This window comes from Ctenopharyngodon idella, chromosome 12, assembly GCF_019924925.1.
Source record: "Ctenopharyngodon idella isolate HZGC_01 chromosome 12, HZGC01, whole genome shotgun sequence".
In the NCBI taxonomy this organism is placed as follows: Eukaryota; Metazoa; Chordata; class Actinopteri; order Cypriniformes; family Xenocyprididae; genus Ctenopharyngodon; species Ctenopharyngodon idella.
Window position 1 is genome coordinate 23,624,370 of NC_067231.1, and position 21,398 is coordinate 23,645,767.

A 21,398-nucleotide genomic window follows, 5' to 3' on the forward strand; every position below is an offset into this window, starting at 1 on the left:
ACATGTTGATTAATGTTGTGTCCTTGCAAACACTCACACATAATCTAATAACTGCCCATGATTTTTACAGTCATGCAGCAGTGCATGCTGGGAATTGAGCCACACATGACACATTTCAAACGTGCAGTCACTAAGGCAGATGTGCTTCTTATTTACAAAACACTTAACATCTGTTTGCACATTATTGTGGATATGTTATTTTTATGCTCCATTGCTGTATTTTTTACATTATACGGCTATAATAGGAAACAAACCTGGTAAAAAAAGGAAAGAAATTCAATTAGCAACATGTAATCTAACCATTTGAGTAGGAAGGGGGTTGTGTCATGTTCTAAAATAAGACTGGAGGGTGGCCGGATTAAATTAGCGCATGGATCTAGCTCGATAATGATGATGATGATGGTTCTTCCTGATTACCTGTCGTTAGATGGGGCTGTGCACATGGAAGGAGATGAAGTGTGGAGCTGCAGATCATCACATAGTTTGTCACTATGAGTGACTCAGGATCGTACTGCAGTTTGAAAAACATAAGTTTTAGACCACAGGACCAAAATGGTCATGACAAAAGAATTTTTTTTTCTTTTTTTTTTTTCTCCTGAAGTACTTCTAGTGTTACTAGATCAGGATGAGGAGAGAGACATGACAACAGTGTTTATTCTGCTATTTTGGGAAGGATGTCAAACATTGTTATTGTTGCTCTGGTTTAACACAGAGTTTAAATATTTGAACTGAATGACAGACACATTTCTTGGAAAAAAAGATGAAGCAAAGGCTCTAAACATACTTTACACAACATTTATACATACAACACTTTTTATCCAAAGAAACTTACGTTGCTTTCAAGGTGTGTGTGTGTGTGTGTGTGTGTGTGTATATATATATAGTACTGCGCAAAAGTCTTAGGCACATTAGTATATTCACCAAAAATGCTTTTAAGTCAGTTATTTAGTTATTTATATCTTTTGCTGTAGTGTGTCAGTAGGAAATATCAGTTTACATTTCCAAACTTTCCTTTTGCCATTAATTGTAATAATCCAGTGTTATTTTTGTATGCACAAGGAGTCTGACCATCCATCCATCTGGGATTACATGAAGAAACAGAAAAAACTGAGACAAACTAAATCCAGAAAAACTGTGGCAACATCTCCAAGACGCTTGAAGAAACCTACCTGAAAAAGGTAGGTTTTTTCTGTTTCTTCATGTAATCCCAGATGGACTCGATGATGGTGAGATCAAATCTCCATGTGGAGCATACTGGCTGTTGTCAGACTACTTGGGCATACAAAAATCTTACTGGATTATTACAATTAATGGCAAAAGGAATGTCTGGAAATGTAAACTAATATTTCCTACTGACACACTACAGCAAAATATACACGTAACTGGCTTAAAACCTTTTTTTTTGTTGTTTGTTTGTGAAAATACTAGCTTGCCTAAGACTTTTGCACAGCACTGTAATATATATATATATATATAAAATCAATCATGACAACCCTCAGAATGAATTTAAACAGCATTTATTAATATACAAGACAAAAAAGTCTTGCAGGTTTGGAACAACATTAGTAAATGAATTTTCATTTTTGGGTGAACTTTTCTTTAAGGCATCATTATAGAAATTTAACATATAATGTTTTTCAGGAAGAGATGCTTTTATTATTTATTGTTAAAAAAATTGTCGTTTGTTCTAGATTTAAAGTATGCAGTTAAATGAAAACCTCTGTGCTATTTAAATACCCATTCAACCTTGTGTAGAGGTCGGAACTATGATGAAGCTTAATAAACACTGATGAATTAAAAGCAAAGATGATTTCCACTGTCCTGATAAAAAACAGACGAAAGCTCTCAGGGTGACGGGGGTAAAAATAAACAAACCAATAAATACCAGCTGATTGATACAAAAAAATAAAAAATAAAAATAAGAAAAAGCCTGGACAAGAATTCACAATCTCACAATCAGAATATGAAGATATGTGGGATTAACACTTGAGCTATAATATCGCAGCTGCCCACTGCTGACTAAATTCTCCCTACAACACAGATCTATTTCAGTCAGGAGTATTATAGTGGGACAGATGGATGGAAAAAAAATACAACTTCACCGTCTCTTTACCAACATTACCCCAGTGACCCAGGAGATGGGAGAGATGGCTCAGTGAGGAAATAACCCCATCTAGATCTGAAAATGTATGGACAGATAAATGGTGTTTCAGGACATGACAAAACTTCGTTCCAGCCCGCAGGTCAGTGGACTTTGAGAGACATCACAACAGTTCTCAAGTTCTCTTGAACTACTGAAAGAATGTTGTGGCAGCCACAAAAAGACTTGAGATTAAATTAAAATCAGACATGCCTTGTTTTTGCTGGAAAATTTTTGACCTAAAACACTCCCCAGCCTCTCATATCCCTTGAAGATCAGGGACTTAAAAATACCAATCAAAATCATTTCTGCATCACCGGTTCTTATCCTATCCCACATCTAAAAGCTGCAGTTTATAAATGTGAATGACCAGGGGAACATTTGTTAGGTTTTAACCCCTGTGCCAGGCCCAGATCGCCTACCAGAGACCAGCTGCTGAAGGCCTGAACTCTGCTTCACACTGTGTGATTGTCCCGTCAAGGTCGTGTCTGTATGTGCCAGGTCTATCTCCTGTCCATCAGGGCTAATTCTGTCCTCCAGGAGCTCTGTTTATCTGCCTGTCATCTATCTGTCTGCCTGTCTGTCTATCTATGTATCTGTCAGTCAGTCAGTCTGTCTGTCTGCCTGTCGTGTTACAGCTAGGTTGAAAAAGTCACTGCTCGCTAGAGTTGTCAAAAGTACCGACTTCGGTACCTATCGGTACTGAAATTTAAAAAATGTGGCGCTTTGAGCGCTGTTGAGAGGATTCGTAAACAACTCTGATTGGCCATTGTGTTCACGTGCTCATCAGATATGTCTGTGATTGGCTACAATGATCAACGCACGGCAGTGTTTGAAAGCAGACAGAAGTGTTTGAATTTGAAAGCATTTTGAAAGTGGGAGCAGGGGCGTTTGAAAGCAGGTGTCTATCGCATCCGCTGATAAGCACACGGAAGTTTTTGAATTTGAAAGCGGGAGCGTTTGAAAACAGGCGTCTATCGCGTCCGCTGTTACAGCGTTGATCATTGAAGCCATATCCGATGAGCCGTGAACACAATGGCCAATCAGAGGTGTTTACGAATCCGCTCAACAGCGCTCAAAGCGTCACATTTTTAAAACTTCAGTACCGACTTGATGCTCTCCCAAGTGATTCTATTGTTGTCAGCATTAAGTCTAAGAAGGATTCAGTGGGCTATATAACACCTTTACTTGTCAAGAAATTACTTCTCTTTACATGTTTTGGTTCAACATACCACCTGTTGATCAAAAATTGCCTTAGGAAAATTATATTTAGTTTTATTTAGTAACTTTCAGGAGGGTGTACTCATTTTTGCAACACAAAATTTTTATCACTTTGATAATAAAATCTTATTTTCCTGAATAATTTTGACATGCTTCTTTGGTAATTGATCAAGCAGACTTGCTGGAACATTTTATTTCTAAAGAACCCTAAAATGTCTTCTAAATAAAGAGTAATTGCTGAATTTGTTAAATTTCAGAGGGGGTGTGCACATTTATCCTATAAATTCCAGCACAGCGCTACAACAACCATGATGAAATGAGCCGTCACAATAGATAATGCTTTACAATGAACAATGAGAGCTGCATATGACAGTTTATCTGTTCAATAAAATAACTTACTCACCTGTAATAAAAACGTCATCTCCACTTCGCTTTAAAAATTCAAATCCTTCAGTTTTCGGCATCTCCGAAAAGCCAAGGCAATGTTTATTCTTGTTTTATTACGAGCCAGCAGACTCTCCTATGTTCTGCATTTTTTTTTTTTTTAAAAACGGGTGATTCTCCGGAGGCTCTAGATTTAGTGCTCCATGTCCACGTTTCTTGCTCTTTGTGACAACTAACCTACGCCACTCTCACACCATACACACGTCAAAGTAGCCAGAGCAACTTTTCTCTATTTATGGATATGATGGGTGAGTGATGTATGTACACATTTTCCCGAGAAAACCATCCCGTCAGGTCTAAAATATAAACACTTATAACAGGCTTACTATAGTGAATCAGGGTAAGACAAAAAACACGTTTTGGAAGAAGGATTGATAATGTATTGACTCGTTATATAAATCTGGTTAATTGTGAACAAAAACAGTTAAATAGTTTACCTTTAAAGTTACTAACATTCTTGACAGTATTGTCTTTTAAGGTTTTCTCAAGTCTGATTGAAGGGAGCACAGTTAAATTCCACAGACATACCTATTTAAGGTGCAATAATGTTCTCAGTGTCCTCTTTTATGAGGCTGTCATTTACTGTCAAGTGTAAAAGTTGTCCAGGAATCATCTGGTTTTATAACTGATATATAGCGCTATAAGGTTTTTGAGCCAGAGCTAAATATTTGGTCTTATTATACTTTTAACAGGATGCTGTGAAACAGAGCAGACGGAACATGGAATTAAAACTTTGGGTATCCACATATTTGACCTTTTTTAACGGAAACTTTGAAGTCAAATGTATGGTTTTTCAGACGCTGCCTGTGTTGGTGTAAAACTGGGTATCTTTCTCCTTTAAACTGGTAATGGCTTTGCCAGATCTTTATGGTACGTTTTTTTTTTTACCCTAAATTCTGTACTGCTTTCCCATGACCATCAAGACTCAGAAATAAAAGTGGTTAATTTATTATATTTTAGCGTGACATTACCATTCAGCTGTTGCCGTACAGCTCATGTTGAATTTTGCAAGATAACTCCACGGTGTAAAAAAATAAAAACTTTTCTGCCAGGACATCCAGTAATTTTACAGAAATTTCCGTTAACCCTAAAACACAACACAATGTAAAACACCTGTAAAAATTCCTTCATATTTATACAGTACATTGTGTCCTTTTTTTTTTTTTTTTTTTTTTTACAGTGCAGTAAAATCCATTTCAGAACACACTGTTTGCAGCCTGGGGCTTCATCCACCCAGCAGATGCTAGAATCTTTAGGGAATTGATGCTTTGTCATCGTATGCTGTGTTATACGAGGACTATACTCAATGTTCTCTCAAAGTTTTAGTAATTAGGTTATCTCCTGAATATTTATATGGTTGCATCATTTACAGTTCAGCCCAGTTATAGGGGACATCCTCTGATACAGGTGTACCAAATGTTCCATTATTCATCTCAACATTCATCTCAACAGCTGTTTTCCAGGCATTTCAGTCTGCTTATTCATGCAATATTCATAGAAAATTAGTTGCACCCATATCAGCGACAAGTCTCCCACCCATCTCAAGTTATGCCAAAATATTTTCATTATCAAATATGACAGGGCAGGGGCAGGGGCAGGGGCAGGGTGAGCTTCCTGACATGCCACTGAGGCCACAGAGAACAATCTGAAGCAGACTGGAATTAAAGTAAAGATTTCTGAGAAAGACACTAAAAATGACACATGCTGCCCAGTGACAGAAGGGATCCTCTTTCTCTCTCTCTCTCTCTCTCTCTTTCCATCAGAACCTCCATCAGAAAAAAAAAGACAGAATTTGATCAATTTTTTTAAAAAAGTTCTTTGCCAGAGCAAAGAATAATACAAATGTAACGTAACACATTACTTTCCATAAAAAGTAACTTTACTTTTTTATGGAGTAACGCAATATTGTAATGCATTACTTTTAAAAGTAACTTTCCCCAACACTGGTTAAATCAATATATTTTATGACTGTGCTACTGTATGCGGTGTCATATTTTCCAAAACAGCTTAATTGTGACTCCTGTTATTATATTTTAATTTTCTTTAAAAGTCATTGTAAGAATAAAACATAGCATGATATACAGCTGTTATAAAATTGTCTTAAAGGGATAGTTCCCCCAAAAATGAAAATTCTGTCATTAATTACTCACCCTCATGTCGTTCCAAACCAGTAAGACTTTCGTTCATCTTCGGAACACAAATGAAGATCTTTTTGATGAAATCTTAGAGATTTCTGTCCCTCCATTGACAGTCCACGCAACTATTGTTTTGACACTTCAAAAAGTTCATAAAGAGAACGTAAAACTAATCCATATGAATTGAGTGGTTTAGTCCAAATTTTCTGAAGAGACTCGATATTTATGAAGAACATATTTAATTTAGGCTTTTACTCACAGATAAACATTGATCAGCGAACATAAACAGAAGCTCAACCGAACCTGTCGCGCGCGAGAACAAACCTCTTCCAGAAGCTCAAACATGCTGCGTAACACATGAGAATGAACCTCATTGCTTCTCGAACGTCAAGCGAACATGCTTGAGCTTCCGTTTACCACAACTGATGTGTGTTGATGAAAGTTTATATGTGAATAAAAGCCTAAATTAAATCTGTTCTTCATATAAAGCAATCTCTTCAGAAAATTTGGACTAAACCACTCAATTCATATGGATTAGTTTAACGATCTCTTTATGAACTTTTTGAAGCGTCAAAGTGGTAGTTGCATAGCTGTCAATGACGGGACAGAAATCTCTCAGAATTCATCAAAAGATCTTCATTTGTGTTCTGAAGATGAACAAAAGTCTTACAGGTTTGGAACGACATGAAGGTGAGAAATTAATGACAGAATTTTCATTTTTGGGTGAACTAACCCTTTAGGCTGCTATAATAATACTCTTTAAAGACATCTTTAGCATTTTTGCAATATGTCATCCAATAAATCATTCACAGAATGGGGTATTGGTAGTTTCTATCCTCTCTTTCTTACTTTCTGATTGCACAATATGTTCCTTGATCTTTCCTGACCTTGTTTAGCTATTGGGGGTTTTGCTGTGAAAGTAACAGATTTCATGTCATGGCAAACTCCAAACTCTTGTCTTCTGCTTCTAAAGCACTAATTATTTGCATCCATGTTCATGTTCTGTCATGTCTTGCATACTTCATATGTAACTGGTAGTTGTGAAACTGCATACATGTTTTCATTTGGACAGAATTTCAGGTCTCCGCTATTTCTTGTAGGATGCCGCTGCAGAGCAGGAGATCGTGTGAAACCGGAATAGTGTGCTCAATAAACAGACGCAACACTGTGAAGATCACAGGCTCACGGCAGAGCTCGGAGTGTCTGACAGAGCAGTTTCCCAGACGGTGGCTTGTTAGAAGGTTTTTTCCGGTGATAGTTTGGTACACAGATTGTTTTGTGTTGCCTGGACAGGGGCCTCTGAGTTCAGCATTGTTTACCCTCTCTTCAGATCACAGCTGGGCAGAAAATCTTGAAAGAAATCACCTGTTTGTGGAGAGATACACACAGATCCAATTAAACCAGACCTCAAAATCATTAAACTTTTTGTGGACACAATCGAGATTCCTTAATTTACAAAACAATAAATTTTAAATACCAAAGTGAAAAGGCACTTCAATTTTTCTACATGGGATTAAATAAAACGATTAAAGGGTTATATCATGAGGAATAACATTTTCCTTGATCTTCTGAGATACAATGGTTCATTTTGCTATGAAAACATACTGGGTGCCTGCTGATAGCACTGTTTATTTGCACATGCATAGTTTTAGTGGCTGATGCTCTCCAAAGGAGTTATCCAAATCATGTAATGTAGCAAAATTAGTTCTGAACACAATTTGCGTGCTGCAATTCCTAATCTTGCAGGCCCATTCTGAGTGCTGAGCTGTGGAAGATGCAGCAGATCACTGATGTCTCACTTTAAAGGTTTCTGAGAAACACTGTTGATATTTGAAATCAACCCAAACAAACACACTCCCCTCACTTCATTGCTCCGCCCCCAAAATGCACAAAGACAGAATGCAAGAGAGGATGTTTCTATCACAGCTGAAGCAAAGCAAAATAATGCTTTGCAAAAAATAAAGAAAAAAGATGAACGAATGACGAGGAACAACAAAAAAGTTGTACAAAAGACAAGTACACAAGAGTATATACAAGCAAGGGCTCGTTGTTAGTCGCCAGCTCCAAACAAACAATAACACTCACAACTGTCCTGTTACTAGCTAACATTACAACAACAGCACATCTTGGTTCTGTGACACATAGCAAAACCAATGTTAAGACCTGTTCACACTAAGAATGATAACTATATTTACGTCCACACCAACGAACGATAACGGTCTGTTTATTCTAAGCTCACGCGCTGCGGTTTTAAAGTGTGTACAACATGTTTTTGCTGTTCTTGTTGCATTTACACGGCTTTAACCAGCAGATGTCCTCAGCATGCTATGTTTTAAGTGAATAGCTAGTGTAATCGAACTAATTTAACAGTGAATTTAGCTGACGAAGTCAATATAGTGTAATAAAAACAACGCCTAGTCTTTTTCACTGCAACTTCAAAGGAAGCAAGACAAAGTACTAGTGCTGGATACCTGAGGTAATTTTATGTTACACTGTTTGCTAGCCTGGCATAATGATCTCATCGTTAATACTTTTCACCATTTATTCTGAGGGTATGACCAATTGTTTTCCATATAATAAAGTTTCTTTAAAGTATCCTTGAAAAGGGGGTTTGACTTATCAAGCATTGGTGGCTTTTTCTGGACCTCTGCAGTTAAATTCTCTGCAATGTCATCTGCCATTTTAAATGCGCGAGCCCTTAAATTAGAATGGATTCTGATTGGCTGTCAGTGTTTTATCGTTCAATAGCTGGATCTCTCTTTCTACAGTCTTTCTTCTTCTTGCTCACTTCCTCTCCTCCCCCATCATAAGTAGACACGCCCCCTACTGCTGATTGGCTACAAGTGTGTTGTGGCGCTCCACTTTCAACAGCCTTTCTCAGAAATTGCTTACTGCACCTTTAATGCTGCTATGATTCCTTGAAAATGTACAGATACATCTCCAGAAAGCATCCAGAAAGTTTACTTCTTGCTTTAATAATTAATAGTACAATTAATTATTATAGTATATTAATTTTTATTTGTATATAAAATCATTTATTTGCATTTGCACCATTTCCTAAAACAAAAAACCCAAATGATGCTTGATTTTGAGGCAAAATCATGTTTGGAAACATATGTAAAGTTCAGGGGGATTAAATATTACAATTGCATTAGATGGAATTATTAATAATGAATAATTAATCATATTAGATCGCTTTGATACATACCTGTAAATGAGCTAAGAATATGGAATTTTCAATCTAAATAGATGAGCTTAAAACATTTATAGAAACCTTTAAGTCATGAAGTCTCTTGAAGCTTTGTTGGAGCATGTTCAACCCAAATGAGAAATCTAAAAAACGCGGGTGGAGTTATAGAAGCAGAAGAAAAAAAAAATCACCTACTAAGCAGTGTTACTCATGCATCTTGCCCAACAATGTGATCCCTTCAGACAGGAAGCACAGACTCAAAGCGCCTTTCCTGGTCACCGCATTGAATAATTCAATAAATAAATGGAATATTAAATGGTGTGACCGGGAAAAGGTGACACCCTATTCCTTATTTTCCCACCAGTGTGACAGCCTGTCCCGTACGGTCCAGACTCTAGAGCCTCCCCTCTGTGCGAGATTTAGTGTGCTCTCATTTTACAAAAGCTCTTTAAGCTTTAATTTCTTTTGCATTTATATTACACCTTTTTAATTTGGTCTTTGGCTTATATCCAATCCTGTTTCACTTGAATATTCTAGATTCTATATGTAAACTAATAAAACAACCAATATCTATCTATCTATACTGTACTGTATATATGGCCTTTAAATCTTTCAGTTTGGCATAATTCATTGCATCTTCATTGTAAAACATTTGTGCATTTACAATATATTATTGGCTTCTAGTTGCTGTACTTCCATAGTAATTTTACAATACTTCATATTGTAATTACTTCATAATATAATTTTAAACCTTTTTTTTTTAAATTTTTTATTTTATATAAACAACTGTATACTGTGACTTCAATGAAATATGATGTGGCACCACTGTATGGCACCACTTATCTGTCTGCATGATTTTCACAGAATTATGCTGTTTAAAACATGTACATGTTTAATTTTGAAATATGGAAGAGAACTAATGCAATGTCCTGTGCCATGCTTCAAGGAGGTGGAAGTTACAACATCTAGTGCTCTTGTATTACGAAATTAATTTTTTACCACTATCGCTGTCGAAAGTCGTTAATATACGTAAAGTATTTCATTTTCAGAAACCTTGAAGAAAATATATTTTGTTTTGTTTTTCACATTGTCCTTATTACACATCGTTCTTCCTGTCCGTATCTACATCATCAGAAGATCTGCTAATGACTATTAACGAACAGAGCAGATGAAGTGACATACATTCATGCTCACACACACACACACACACACACACACACACACACACGCTTAGTTCCTTCCTTTTCCATTGCTCCAGAAATCCAGGCTACCTCAGTTGACATTAGTGTCAATCTAAGCCTCTTGTGTATAGAGATATTTTCCATGGCACTAATCTGAATCTAGTTTCTCCATCATATTTCTTAAACACAAATCTTGTATTGAATGTGCAGAGCACGACAGTGCATTTGGTATTACTAAAGAACTCATTTCCTTTCCCTAACAAACTGGTATTTCTCATCTTGACATAATGGTGGTGAGTTATACAGAGCCCCGGTGAGTACTTTTCAGTTAGTAGCACTTATGAAAAAAGAAATGACACTTTGATGTCAATAATAGCATTAAAAGCTCCAGATGTCAGCCCCAGCAGTTAATTAACAAGTGCATACCAGGTTTTTTCTCATGTGTTCGCTTTTCACTTAACACGCTGCAAATACTCACAATGCACATATGTTAAAATAAACAAAAAACTCACATTTCAGGTCATCGACACCATCACTGATAAATAGACATTGAACATTAAGTGGTCCCAGCCAGGTTTGTCACTTGTTGGGGTCGCCTTGAAACATTTCTGTGCTGTTTGCAGCGTGTTTCTGTATTTTGTTGCGGTGTGAGTATTTGCAGCGCACTTCTGTATTTTGTTGCGTGTGAGTATTTGCAGTGTGTTTCTGTGAGTATTTGCAGCGCGTTTCTGTATTTTGTTGCGTTGTGAGTATTTGCAGCGCGTTTCTGTATTTGGTTGCGTTGTGAGTATTTGCCGCATGTTTCTGTATTTGGTTGCGTTGTGAGTATTTGCAGCACGTTTCTGTATTTGGTTGCGTTATAAGTATTTGCAGCGCGTTTCTATATTTGGTTGCTTTGTGAGTATTTGCAGTGAGTTTCTGTATTTGGTTGCTTTGTGAGTATTTGCAGTGAGTTTCTGTATTTGGTTGCGTTTTGAGTATTTGTAGCACGTTTCTGTATTTGGTTGTGTTGTAAGATTTTGCAGCACGTTTCTGTATTTGGTTGCGTTGTGAGTATTTGCAGCGCGTTTCTGTATTTGGTTGCGTTGTGAGTATTTGCAGCGCGTTTCTATATTTGGTTGCTTTGTGAGTATTTGCAGTGAGTTTCTGTATTTGGTTGCGTTTTGAGTATTTGTAGCACGTTTCTGTATTTGGTTGTGTTGTTAGATTTTGCAGCACGTTTCTGTATTTGGTTGCGTTGTGAGTATTTGCAGCGCGTTTCTGTATTTGGTTGCGTTGTGAGTATTTGCAGCGCGTTTCTGTATTTGGTTGCGTGTGAGTATTTGCAGTGTGTTTCTGTGAGTATTTGCAGCGCGTTTCTGTATTTTGTTGCGTGTGAGTATTTGCAGCGTGTTTCTGTATTTTGTTGCGTTGTGAGTATTTGCAGCGCGTTTCTATATTTGTTTGCTTTGTGAGTATTTGCAGCGCGTTTCTGTATTTGGTTGCGTTGTAAGTATTTGCAGCGCGTTTCTGTATTTGGTTGCGTTGTGAGTATTTGCAGCGCGTTTCTATATTTGTTTGCTTTGTGAGTATTTGCAGTGAGTTTCTGTATTTGGTTGCGTTGTAAGTATTTGCAGCGCGTTTCTGTATTTGGTTGCGTTGTGAGTATTTGCAGCGCGTTTCTATATTTGTTTGCTTTGTGAGTATTTGCAGTGAGTTTCTGTATTTGGTTGCATTGTAAGTATTTGCAGCGCGTTTCTATATTTGGTTGCGTTGTGAGTATTTGCAGCGCGTTTCTGTATTTGGTTGCATTGTAAGTATTTGCAGCGCGTTTCTATATTTGTTTGCTTTGTGAGTATTTGCAGCGCGTTTCTGTATTTGGTTGCGTTGTGAGTATTTGCCGCATGTTTCTGTATTTGGTTGCGTTGTGAGTATTTGCAGCGCGTTTCTATATTTGTTTGCTTTGTGAGTATTTGCAGTGAGTTTCTGTATTTGGTTGCGTTGTAAGTATTTGCAGCGCGTTTCTATATTTGGTTGCGTTGTGAGTATTTGCAGCGCGTTTCTGTATTTGGTTGCGTTGTAAGTATTTGCAGCGTGTTTCTGTATTTGGTTGCGTTGTGAGTATTTGCAGCGCGTTTCTATATTTGTTTGCTTTGTGAGTATTTGCAGTGAGTTTATGTATTTGGTTGCATTGTGAGTATTTGCAGCGCGTTTCTGTATTTGGTTGCGTTGTGAGTATTTGCAGCGCGTTTCTATATTTGTTTGTGTTGTGACTATTTGCAGCGCGTTTCTGCATTTGGTTGCATTGTGAGTATTTGCAGCGCGTTTCTATATTTGGTTGCGTGTGAGTATTTGCAGTGAGTTTCTGTATTTGGTTGCGTTTTGAGTATTTGTAGCACGTTTCTGTATTTGGTTGCATTGTGAGTATTTGCTGCACATGTGTTGTCAAACTGATGAAGATGTTTTCTTAATTTGCTGTTTTTTTTCTAATTGCATGCGTTTTCTTCAGTTGCAGCACATTGAGCTCTCTCGGACACCAAAAAAGAGCTAAAGCTCTGAGTTAAAGCAAATGGCATGAGTGAGTTTTTTGCGAGGATATTTAGCCTCTTTTATATCCCATAGCAAACGGGCTGTTTTACGTAAGTTGTGGCCATAACCTGTCCTGGGATAGAGCTGAACTCTAAAGAGATTTTTTTTTGTTTTTTTTTTTTTAATAGGAGAATGAATAGGAGAGTGTCTCCTGAATTCATGAAAAGTACTGATATGGACTCACTGGGTTGTAAAATTAAATACATGTGTGTTTCTTCAATTATGAGCCCTTTTAGTACTGCAGACTTTTAAAATATAAACACTCTTAAAAGACATTTTTCATACACTGTAGTTTATTTGAAGTATCTACTAATAATGTCCATGAATACATCACAGGAGAATTCTGTCATTTTTGACATTTGACATTTTAGTCATTTTTTGGAATAATATGGCAGACTCTTATATCTTGCTAAGTATATTAAGTATATATACTTTTGGTAGCACTAATTTTTTGAAAAAAAAAAAAAAAAAAAAAAACTATTAGGTGCAAAATGGCTGGTTAAAAATTATTTAAATCCTTTTCAGACAATAAATACTGAAATGATGTATGTTATCTTCACTCTGTGGTTATCATATTATCATATAATATGTAGTATTATAATTATAAATACTACATCATGTAATATGTAGTATTTCTTTTTTATCATTAATTTTAAGATTGAAAATCTGGGTCTGGGACAATGCAATCTCTATATAAATCATTTTACAAGTACCAATCTGTGTGTGTGTGTGTGTGTGTGTGTGTGTGTGTGTGTGTGTGTGTGTGTTCCTGGTATCCCCTAATACAACGATGGCACTACCAGAAATCTTTGACCTTGTGGGGATTTTTTATTTTTTTTTGTTCCCAATAAAGAAAACAATTTATTAATCATACAAAATCATGAATGTTTTTTTTTTTTTTTTTAAATGTAAAAATGCTGAAAATTTTCTATGATGGGTAGCTTTAGGGGTATAGGGGATAGAATATAAAGTTTGTACAGAATAAAAATCATTATGCCAGTGGAAAGTCCCCATAAAACATGGAAAACCAACGTGTGTGTGTTGATGAAGGCATGGTACAAAGTTTCCAAGACCTTCATATAACAAAAAGAAATAAAAAGGTTGAAACCCCTGGGACATAAAAGTGCCTTAAATTGAAGAAACATGCATAAATAAAAGAATATGTATTTTTATGTGAAGAGCTGAAGATGTCTTTAAAGAATATTATTATAGCAGTTTTAGACAATTTTATAGCAGCTGTCCGTAGGTCACAAAATACAGGCTGTATATCTGTGTTTTATGTGTTATGGTTAGTCTTTCCAGCGTTTCCAATGTTTATTTAAAGAACTTACCAATCCAAGTTACTCAAGAAACACAATGACTTTTGACCATTCAATCTCGTTTTATTGAAAAAAGAAATAAAATAGCATGTACAATAATAATTACAATAATAATAATTATAATAAGAACAACAATAATATTTATCATAATATAAAAATCTGTACATTCCATTGTTTTCTTTCAGTACAATAGGGAAGACTGGTACAAAAGCAACTGCATAAAGTATGGGGATATTTACAACAAAGAGAAAGAAACGCTGCCTATAGACCCACAGTCATTACAAGGAGCGTTTCCTTCGAACAAGCCAACAGTAGACCAGTGCGAACCAGGTTTACTGCATAATTGGCTGCTCATCAAGTGTCTTTTGAAAAATGACATGCCAAAAAAAGAAAAAAAAAGAAAAAGGATAAAACAGCATTAATAGCAATTTATACTCTTTTGTATGTTTAACACAGCCTTATAACGTGCAGTATTTTCAAAATAAATATCCCCTAATTTTATTGTCTCCTTTTATAGAGCTTTCCGGAGAAACGTGCTCTAGTGGCTGTTTTGGGTTACTTCAGGTATTTTTTTTTTTTTTTTTTTTTTAAAAAGCAAGGGTGAGAGGAGACAAGTTAGACATCACAATCAAATGTCAAGTGATATCTCAGGAGCACATTTTGTGTGCAAGTGCAGTTCTGAGCTCAGATTCTGTGTTCTGATTGTCATTGGATCACAGTACCATGATCTCAGTCTAATTACACAGTCCTTGGTACACCTGCCAAACAAGTCGTTAGGGTTGTATTGCAGTTTGTCAGGCAAGACAAGAGGTTAGAGTTGATTGAGAAATAATTAATTATTAGAGAGGTTTAAAGTCAGAAGGGAGAGTGGATTCTGTTTTCTGTCCCGTTTTCTTGCAATAAAACCCAAACCGTTCAGCCATTATACACTCGCACAGTTTGTAAATGAACCTATATGTAATCCATGCAATTAGAACCTTAAATCTAAAGGTTTTCTAGCAACATTTTCCAACCCAAACACTTAAGTAGCACTAAACTACAGTAACACTGAAGTCATGGGATGAAAAGGAGGGGGTAGAGGTTTGAAAATAAGGTAAGCTAACCTGTAGCTCTCTTATTTCCAATGGGCTTTGTTATTCGTAGTCTTTATTTGGCTTAGAATAAGAAAATAATCAATAAAAATAAACCATATATGTGCGTAAGCAAACAAAAACCATTTCTTTTCACTTACAAATATATATATTTTTACTCCACGTCATGACTTGTCCTAATGTCCTACGTCTAATAAAAGAATTTGATGCATTCTTTATGAAAGATCATTTTGAATACTCTTTGGTTTAAGTCTAAAACTCTATATAATATGCAACATAGCAGCACTTGTAGAAAGACATTCATTAACACGTTCACTCTCTTTGTCCCTGCGGACATGACGACTGTGATTCTCATTCTGATACTGATCTAAAGACCCTGTCCGATATATATCGCAATAAACAGGCATGGTCCCGTGCGTTTTTCTCTTCAGATAACCTGAAATGTACTGCAGAGGGCTTCCAACTTCATGTTTCTTGAAAAGAAAGGACACTGAATTATATTCCCAAATAGAGCTCACCCACCTAAGCCCCCCGCAAGACTGTTCCAGAAATACCCATGGCTCACACAAAGGCCAACGGACTCAAATAGAAAAGGAAAAGAGGGGATAATGGAATAATTAACTAGATGGTAGGAACAGGACTTTTTAATGATACTTAAGACATTGACTAACACTCTTGGCTGTGTTTTTTCTTCATTAATAGTGTTAATGTTATAATGTTATTTCTATTAACTATCATTGCCTTATTCAATTGACAGAACTAAATATCTGCATGTAACGATAAATAACGATATTATCAACTTTGGTAGCAGCATGAGTCAAAGGCTGAATAAAAATATTGGTCTGAATCATTCTTACATTGTTGGACAACTGCACATGGACACATGCCTGCTCATTTTCAAGTTTTGCAAACCAGTTACATCCTCTCTGCTTCGTGTCATTCAGAAGCAACGGTCTAAAAAGGTAGTGTCGCCTAAATGGGAAACTCTCTCTTCTCCTCCCTTGATGTGCATTCTTCATTAGCTGTGCAGTGCCTCTATGCTGTGTTTTATTTAACCATGCATATTCGTAAGAACACTCTTGTACAGTTTCTCTGTCGATTCCTCCTCGTAACTGTACCGTTAGCTTGAGTCTGCCTCGCCGAGTGGCTCAGTTCAGCTCAATGTGCCTGTATGAAGAGGTGTCTGTTAAACCTTCCCGTTAGTTCTGCACAGTCATATTTCGGATTCCCGCCGTAGAGGCCGCGGTTCTAAGGGAACGGTGGCCTGGCTGTGGTCAGAGTCTGAGCTAGTGTCTGTGTTTGTTCCGCCAGGGCCCAAACTGTCCCCGTTCCCTTCCTCTTTCTCCTCTTTGTTTGAAAGGGCCACCTCATTCTCATAGCAAAAAGAATTCGAGTTGGATAAGATATATTTTTTCTCAGCAAGGTCTCTCGCGCTGCACAGTGGGGTGCTGGGCACTTCGTAGGTCTTGTGAAAGCGAGAGTAGTCTACTTTGTAATAGTTTTTCTCCTCGAAAAGGACGGGCTCAAAGCGGTGTCCCCACAGGACCTCACTGGCCACGTAGGAGCTACGGCATTGTGTGGTCATGGCCGTGGCCTCCACCATGCCCTCCAGGATAACTACAATTTCAAAGTCAGAGTTCTCCAGTTCTTGTTTGCTCATGTCATAGAAAGGGCTGTCCTCGTCGATCTCATGGACGATAGTGATCGGTGAGACTAAGAAGATGCGGTCAATGCCACTGTCAAAGCCCACGTCGATGTCCATCTGGTCTAGAGGGATAAACTCTCCCTCGGCTGTGGTGCGAGATCTGAGAAGCTGAGCCCGAACGTGGGCCTCTACCAGGTGGCTTTTACGCAAGTTGCCCACCCTCCACATAAGACACAGCTTATTGTCCCTCATGGCCACCGTAGCGTTGTGGCTGAACACCAGCGTCTCGTTCCTCTTCTTGGGCTTTGCCATCTTAGCCATGACAGCACCGATGATGAAGGCGTCAATGATGCAGCCAACTATGCTCTGAAATACAACCATGAACACCGCGATGGGGCACTCGTCTGTAACATAGCGGTAGCCATAGCCGATAGTGGTTTGCGTCTCGATGGAGAAGAGAAAGGCGGCCGTGAAGGTGCTGACGTTGGAGACACATTTGGGACTGCCACTCTCCAGGTCTCCGTGGAATATTGCGACCAGCCAGAAGATACATCCAAAAAACAGCCACGACAGCAGAAAGGCCAAGCAGAAGATAACGAACATCCATCGCCAGCGAATGTCCACACACGTGGTGAAGATGTCGGCTAGATAGCGTTGGCTCTTCTCGCTGACATTGATGAACTGCACGTTGCAGTGTCCATCTTTCTTGACAAACCTGCTCTGGGTTTGGTGACGGGTGTGAACCTTGCTCTTCCCGTTACCGTACCCATTTGGCACCGCAGCAGTGGCCAACTTCATACCGTCCTCCTCTGATGACACAATGCTGTAGCGGTTGGCCCGCACACTTCCCATCACCTCAGTCTGGGAGGTCTGTGCTGTTTCTGCTTTGGAAAACAGTCTTAGTTTCTGGAAAAAGCGTTGGAGAAACAGTTTTGAAACACTCACGGGGACCAACACAAGCAGGAAATGGTGGGGCTGTTCAGAGCCGGACGCAGGAGGCGTCTCTTTGCTCCAGTTGGACCTTTTGATTGACAGAAAGGGCCAAGGATGGGGCAATCACTCCGTTCTCATTTGCTCTGGTGATATCATCGATCAAATGTCCTATCAGAAACAAGAAACAAGATACATGTTAACGTTAATTGGCAAAGACTGTAAACTCAACATTCTCACTGCAGATTTGTTTCAGTCTCAGATGCTAAATTAACTTAATCACTAAAAAATTGACTTTTTGGCTCTAACTGCACACGTGTCTCTGAGACCAACGTGATGCACATAATTCTCATGCAAGTCTCAGCTTGAACTGATAAATTTGTACACTGATTAAATCATAATGTTAACATTTCCCTGTGAATTTAGTATCACATGAAATAATACTAACTTTGATAAATGGTATGTGCTTAATCAAAAACTCATACTTTGAAACTTAAGAGGACCTTGACCATTCCTTTCAAACTGAGAAAAAAAAACCCAGCAGTATTAGCCAACAAGACCAAAATGGTCAAAATAACAGAACCCAAGTCGGACTTCTCTAAATCATAAGCTCAGTGAGGCTGTGAAGTAAATAGTGAAGCTTTCGTTTGAACTTTTTTTTATTACTGATTGTCAGTTTTATTGACCAAAGATTGTTCTATATTTGATTGATTTTTTTCTTCATGGGCAACATCAAATGTTCATACATCATGTCAATTTCAATCACCAACACTTTGTCAATTTAATTAAATCAAAAAAGTCAATTTGTAATTTTGTTAAATACAATGATATTTTACCAGGCAGTGCCCCACGTTACTAGATAATGCAATGCCAACCTGTCTGTTTATGTGCTCTTCCATATCATGTAATTGCCCACAGGACCATTAATAATACCCGTTTTCACATACTGTGCTAATCAGGGGTGAATGGAAAATTGCATTGTTCAGTCATGTATGTCTCTTATCAATGCACTAATTTAAATTGGCAAAAACTCATCTAACCAATAGTGGAGTCCTGAAAGCTCTACTCAAAACAATTATAGTACCTTCTGTATACTTTTTATTTTAGTGTACTAGACAATAATAAATGCTTTTAAAAAAATGTCTTGCAGGACGTTATCACAAATATTCCACATCAAAAGCTGAAACAGCTGATCTTTTGCATGAAAAAAAACAAAAACAAACAGCGCTATAAAATAAGACCTGTTCCCTAAAGGATTTTTGATATTTCAAGAGTTTTAAAAAAGGAAAGACTCATTTAGTCAGTGGCAAAAATGTATTCTTGTGCCACACTTAATTAATTTCTCAAAGAACATAACATACTCAACTATTACTTAAACATCAGCAAAGATAAAAACAAGCTAAGACTGGTTTTCAGTAGGGTGCAGAGCAGGGACTGAGACGAGGCTTGTTGACTTGAGAGCTTGTCCTCTGGGACCTCATCTTCTCTCTCAGCAGTATAATGACAGCCCTGTGACAATTCCCTGAGGAGGGCTAAAACACTACTCATTAAAGGTTCTATTCTGCCCTCAACGTTCCTAGCAACCATAACTGAAAAGAAAGGTCCTATTTTATCTTATTTAGCAGATGCACGGACTGCAGAAGGATTTGAGAGAGAAAAAGAGAGCGAGTAAGAGCAAATGACACAATCAATTAATGAGAGAGAGAGAGCACATGAGAAAAGAATACGTATATTTGTATTAAAAACAGAAATTACTTCAGTGTTTTTTTTAGTAGTGAGGAAATTTCTGCCATCTAGAACAAAAATAAGCTGATTATTTCTTTTGGTTTAACATTTTGACTGTTTTTCACATGTGGCCTGACAGATATTCAGATAAGGAGCAGGTTGATAGATGCCATTATTTCTTACATGAAACATAATATGGCAGTGTTTATATCCAGGAAAGATGTTTATTTTGATGGCGTGGACCAGTGAGGACCAATGGAAAATGTTACATAAAAGTCTACATTCTTTTGAGTGATCAAACTAGGATTAATATTTTTAAAACATGGTTGCATATTTTAGGGAAATTCCTTTTGCCCTATTATCGCTGTTAACAGTTTACACTATGTGGTGTGCATAGTCCTGACAAACAAGTTAAGCACCAATTTAGCTGCCAATTGAAAGTCTCTGAGTGTTTAAGGCAGAAAAGAGGATCTGTGTGTCTGTCAGCCGACTGACGCCTGACAACTGCTGAGCGCAGCTGTGCTCCAAATATATTAGACAAATGCACACTTAGCAACAGTGAGCTCAGTAGAATACTGTTAAAAACAATACTAGGCTATATAACAATTAAACTCACGTGTTGCATGCAGCAATGCGCATAATGCAGCACTAAACCCCATATGTTGCTTTTATAAGGCAAATCTGCCATGCGGGTGAAGTCTGTCATGGTGAAGTCAACAGGTGTGGGAGGAAAAGATATTCTCTAAACCTTATTTCTCAGTTTCTTTCTTTCAAAGAACTACTTAAGAAGTGCTTACAGTAAGAAGACACTTAAGATTTCTTGTGTATTTGTCTTAAGAGAAAATAAAAAGCAAATAGTAATCACACTCTCATATCTTTCATTGTAGTGTCATGTGCCTGAAGGTCAGAAATTAACTTTAATTAACAACTCCTCACCATCCCATAAGAAAGATCACAGGAGAAAACTCTTTACAGTCTCTTTAGTGTTTCTCCTAGACAGAAATAATCTTTTCTTCTGAGATCATGTCTCCAATAGACTTTCAATAGAGAGCTCAAGAATGTGCTCAAACTATGCTTAGATTGTTTTCTATCAAAATTCAAATACAACTGAGAACTACGATATCATGCTTAACAAAATGAAGTTAAAATGTATAGCACAAAACACTTCGTATCGTCAAACAGACCGAATTTATTTACAGTTGCATACAATAACAAAACATGTCAGCAAATAGTATATGTTTGACCTTACCTATTCATTTGTAAATGAACACGAAACAGTTCTCATATGTACATATCCAACGAATGGTTTTACTATCCACACTGTCTTCTCATTGATTTTGTTCTTTCCACGTAATATATTAATAGCATTTGATATGAAGCATAAGAACAGCAATCTCCACGTTTCTCTTCTTGTTTGCGGCGTGCGGTAACTCATGTGCTGTTTCTTCTAGGCTTCAAACCCATTTAAACAACACGCACCGGCTAGTCACGCCCCCTCTCTTGAAACCAGCCAATCCGACGGGAGGGAGAGCTTCACGCGCGGATAAAACAATGTTCCACTCAGACTACAGCAAGTGAAATAGAGAACAGCAGCGTGCGAATTAAGGCTTGAATCTCCCCAAAGGAAGCCAAAACAAACGGTTGCGGGTGTCTAAAAAGTATGTGTTTTCATAAGTATGTGTGTTTCAACAGAGTTTTCAAACAATGCTTTCAGTAACTACCACAGTTACGTTGCAAGTTAAGTCAGAATGCGCTAAATGGACGCTGACAAACACAGAGTTCGTCTAAGGTAACCATAGCAACAGTACG

The 21,398-nt window shown here is 37.5% G+C and overlaps 1 protein-coding gene across 1 annotated transcript; it reads right to left on the reverse strand.

Moving 5' to 3' along the window:
• Positions 1-14,240: 14,240 nt before the first annotated feature.
• kcnj2a (potassium inwardly rectifying channel subfamily J member 2a) lies at positions 14,241-21,151 on the reverse strand. The gene is made up of 2 exons (XM_051913911.1): positions 20,839-21,151; positions 14,241-18,035 (listed from the first exon to the last, which is right to left on the reverse strand). The coding sequence occupies exon 2, from the start codon at positions 17,784-17,786 to the stop codon at positions 16,503-16,505; it is 1,284 nt and encodes a 427-aa protein (XP_051769871.1). The 5' UTR covers positions 17,787-18,035; positions 20,839-21,151; the 3' UTR covers positions 14,241-16,502.
• Positions 21,152-21,398: the final 247 nt, after the last annotated feature.

Bases quoted from the DNA above. Each gene is read 5' to 3' on its own strand.
- kcnj2a (XM_051913911.1), bottom strand. From the start codon at position 17,786: ATGGGAAGTGTGCGGGCCAACCGCTACAGCATTGTGTCATCAGAGGAG.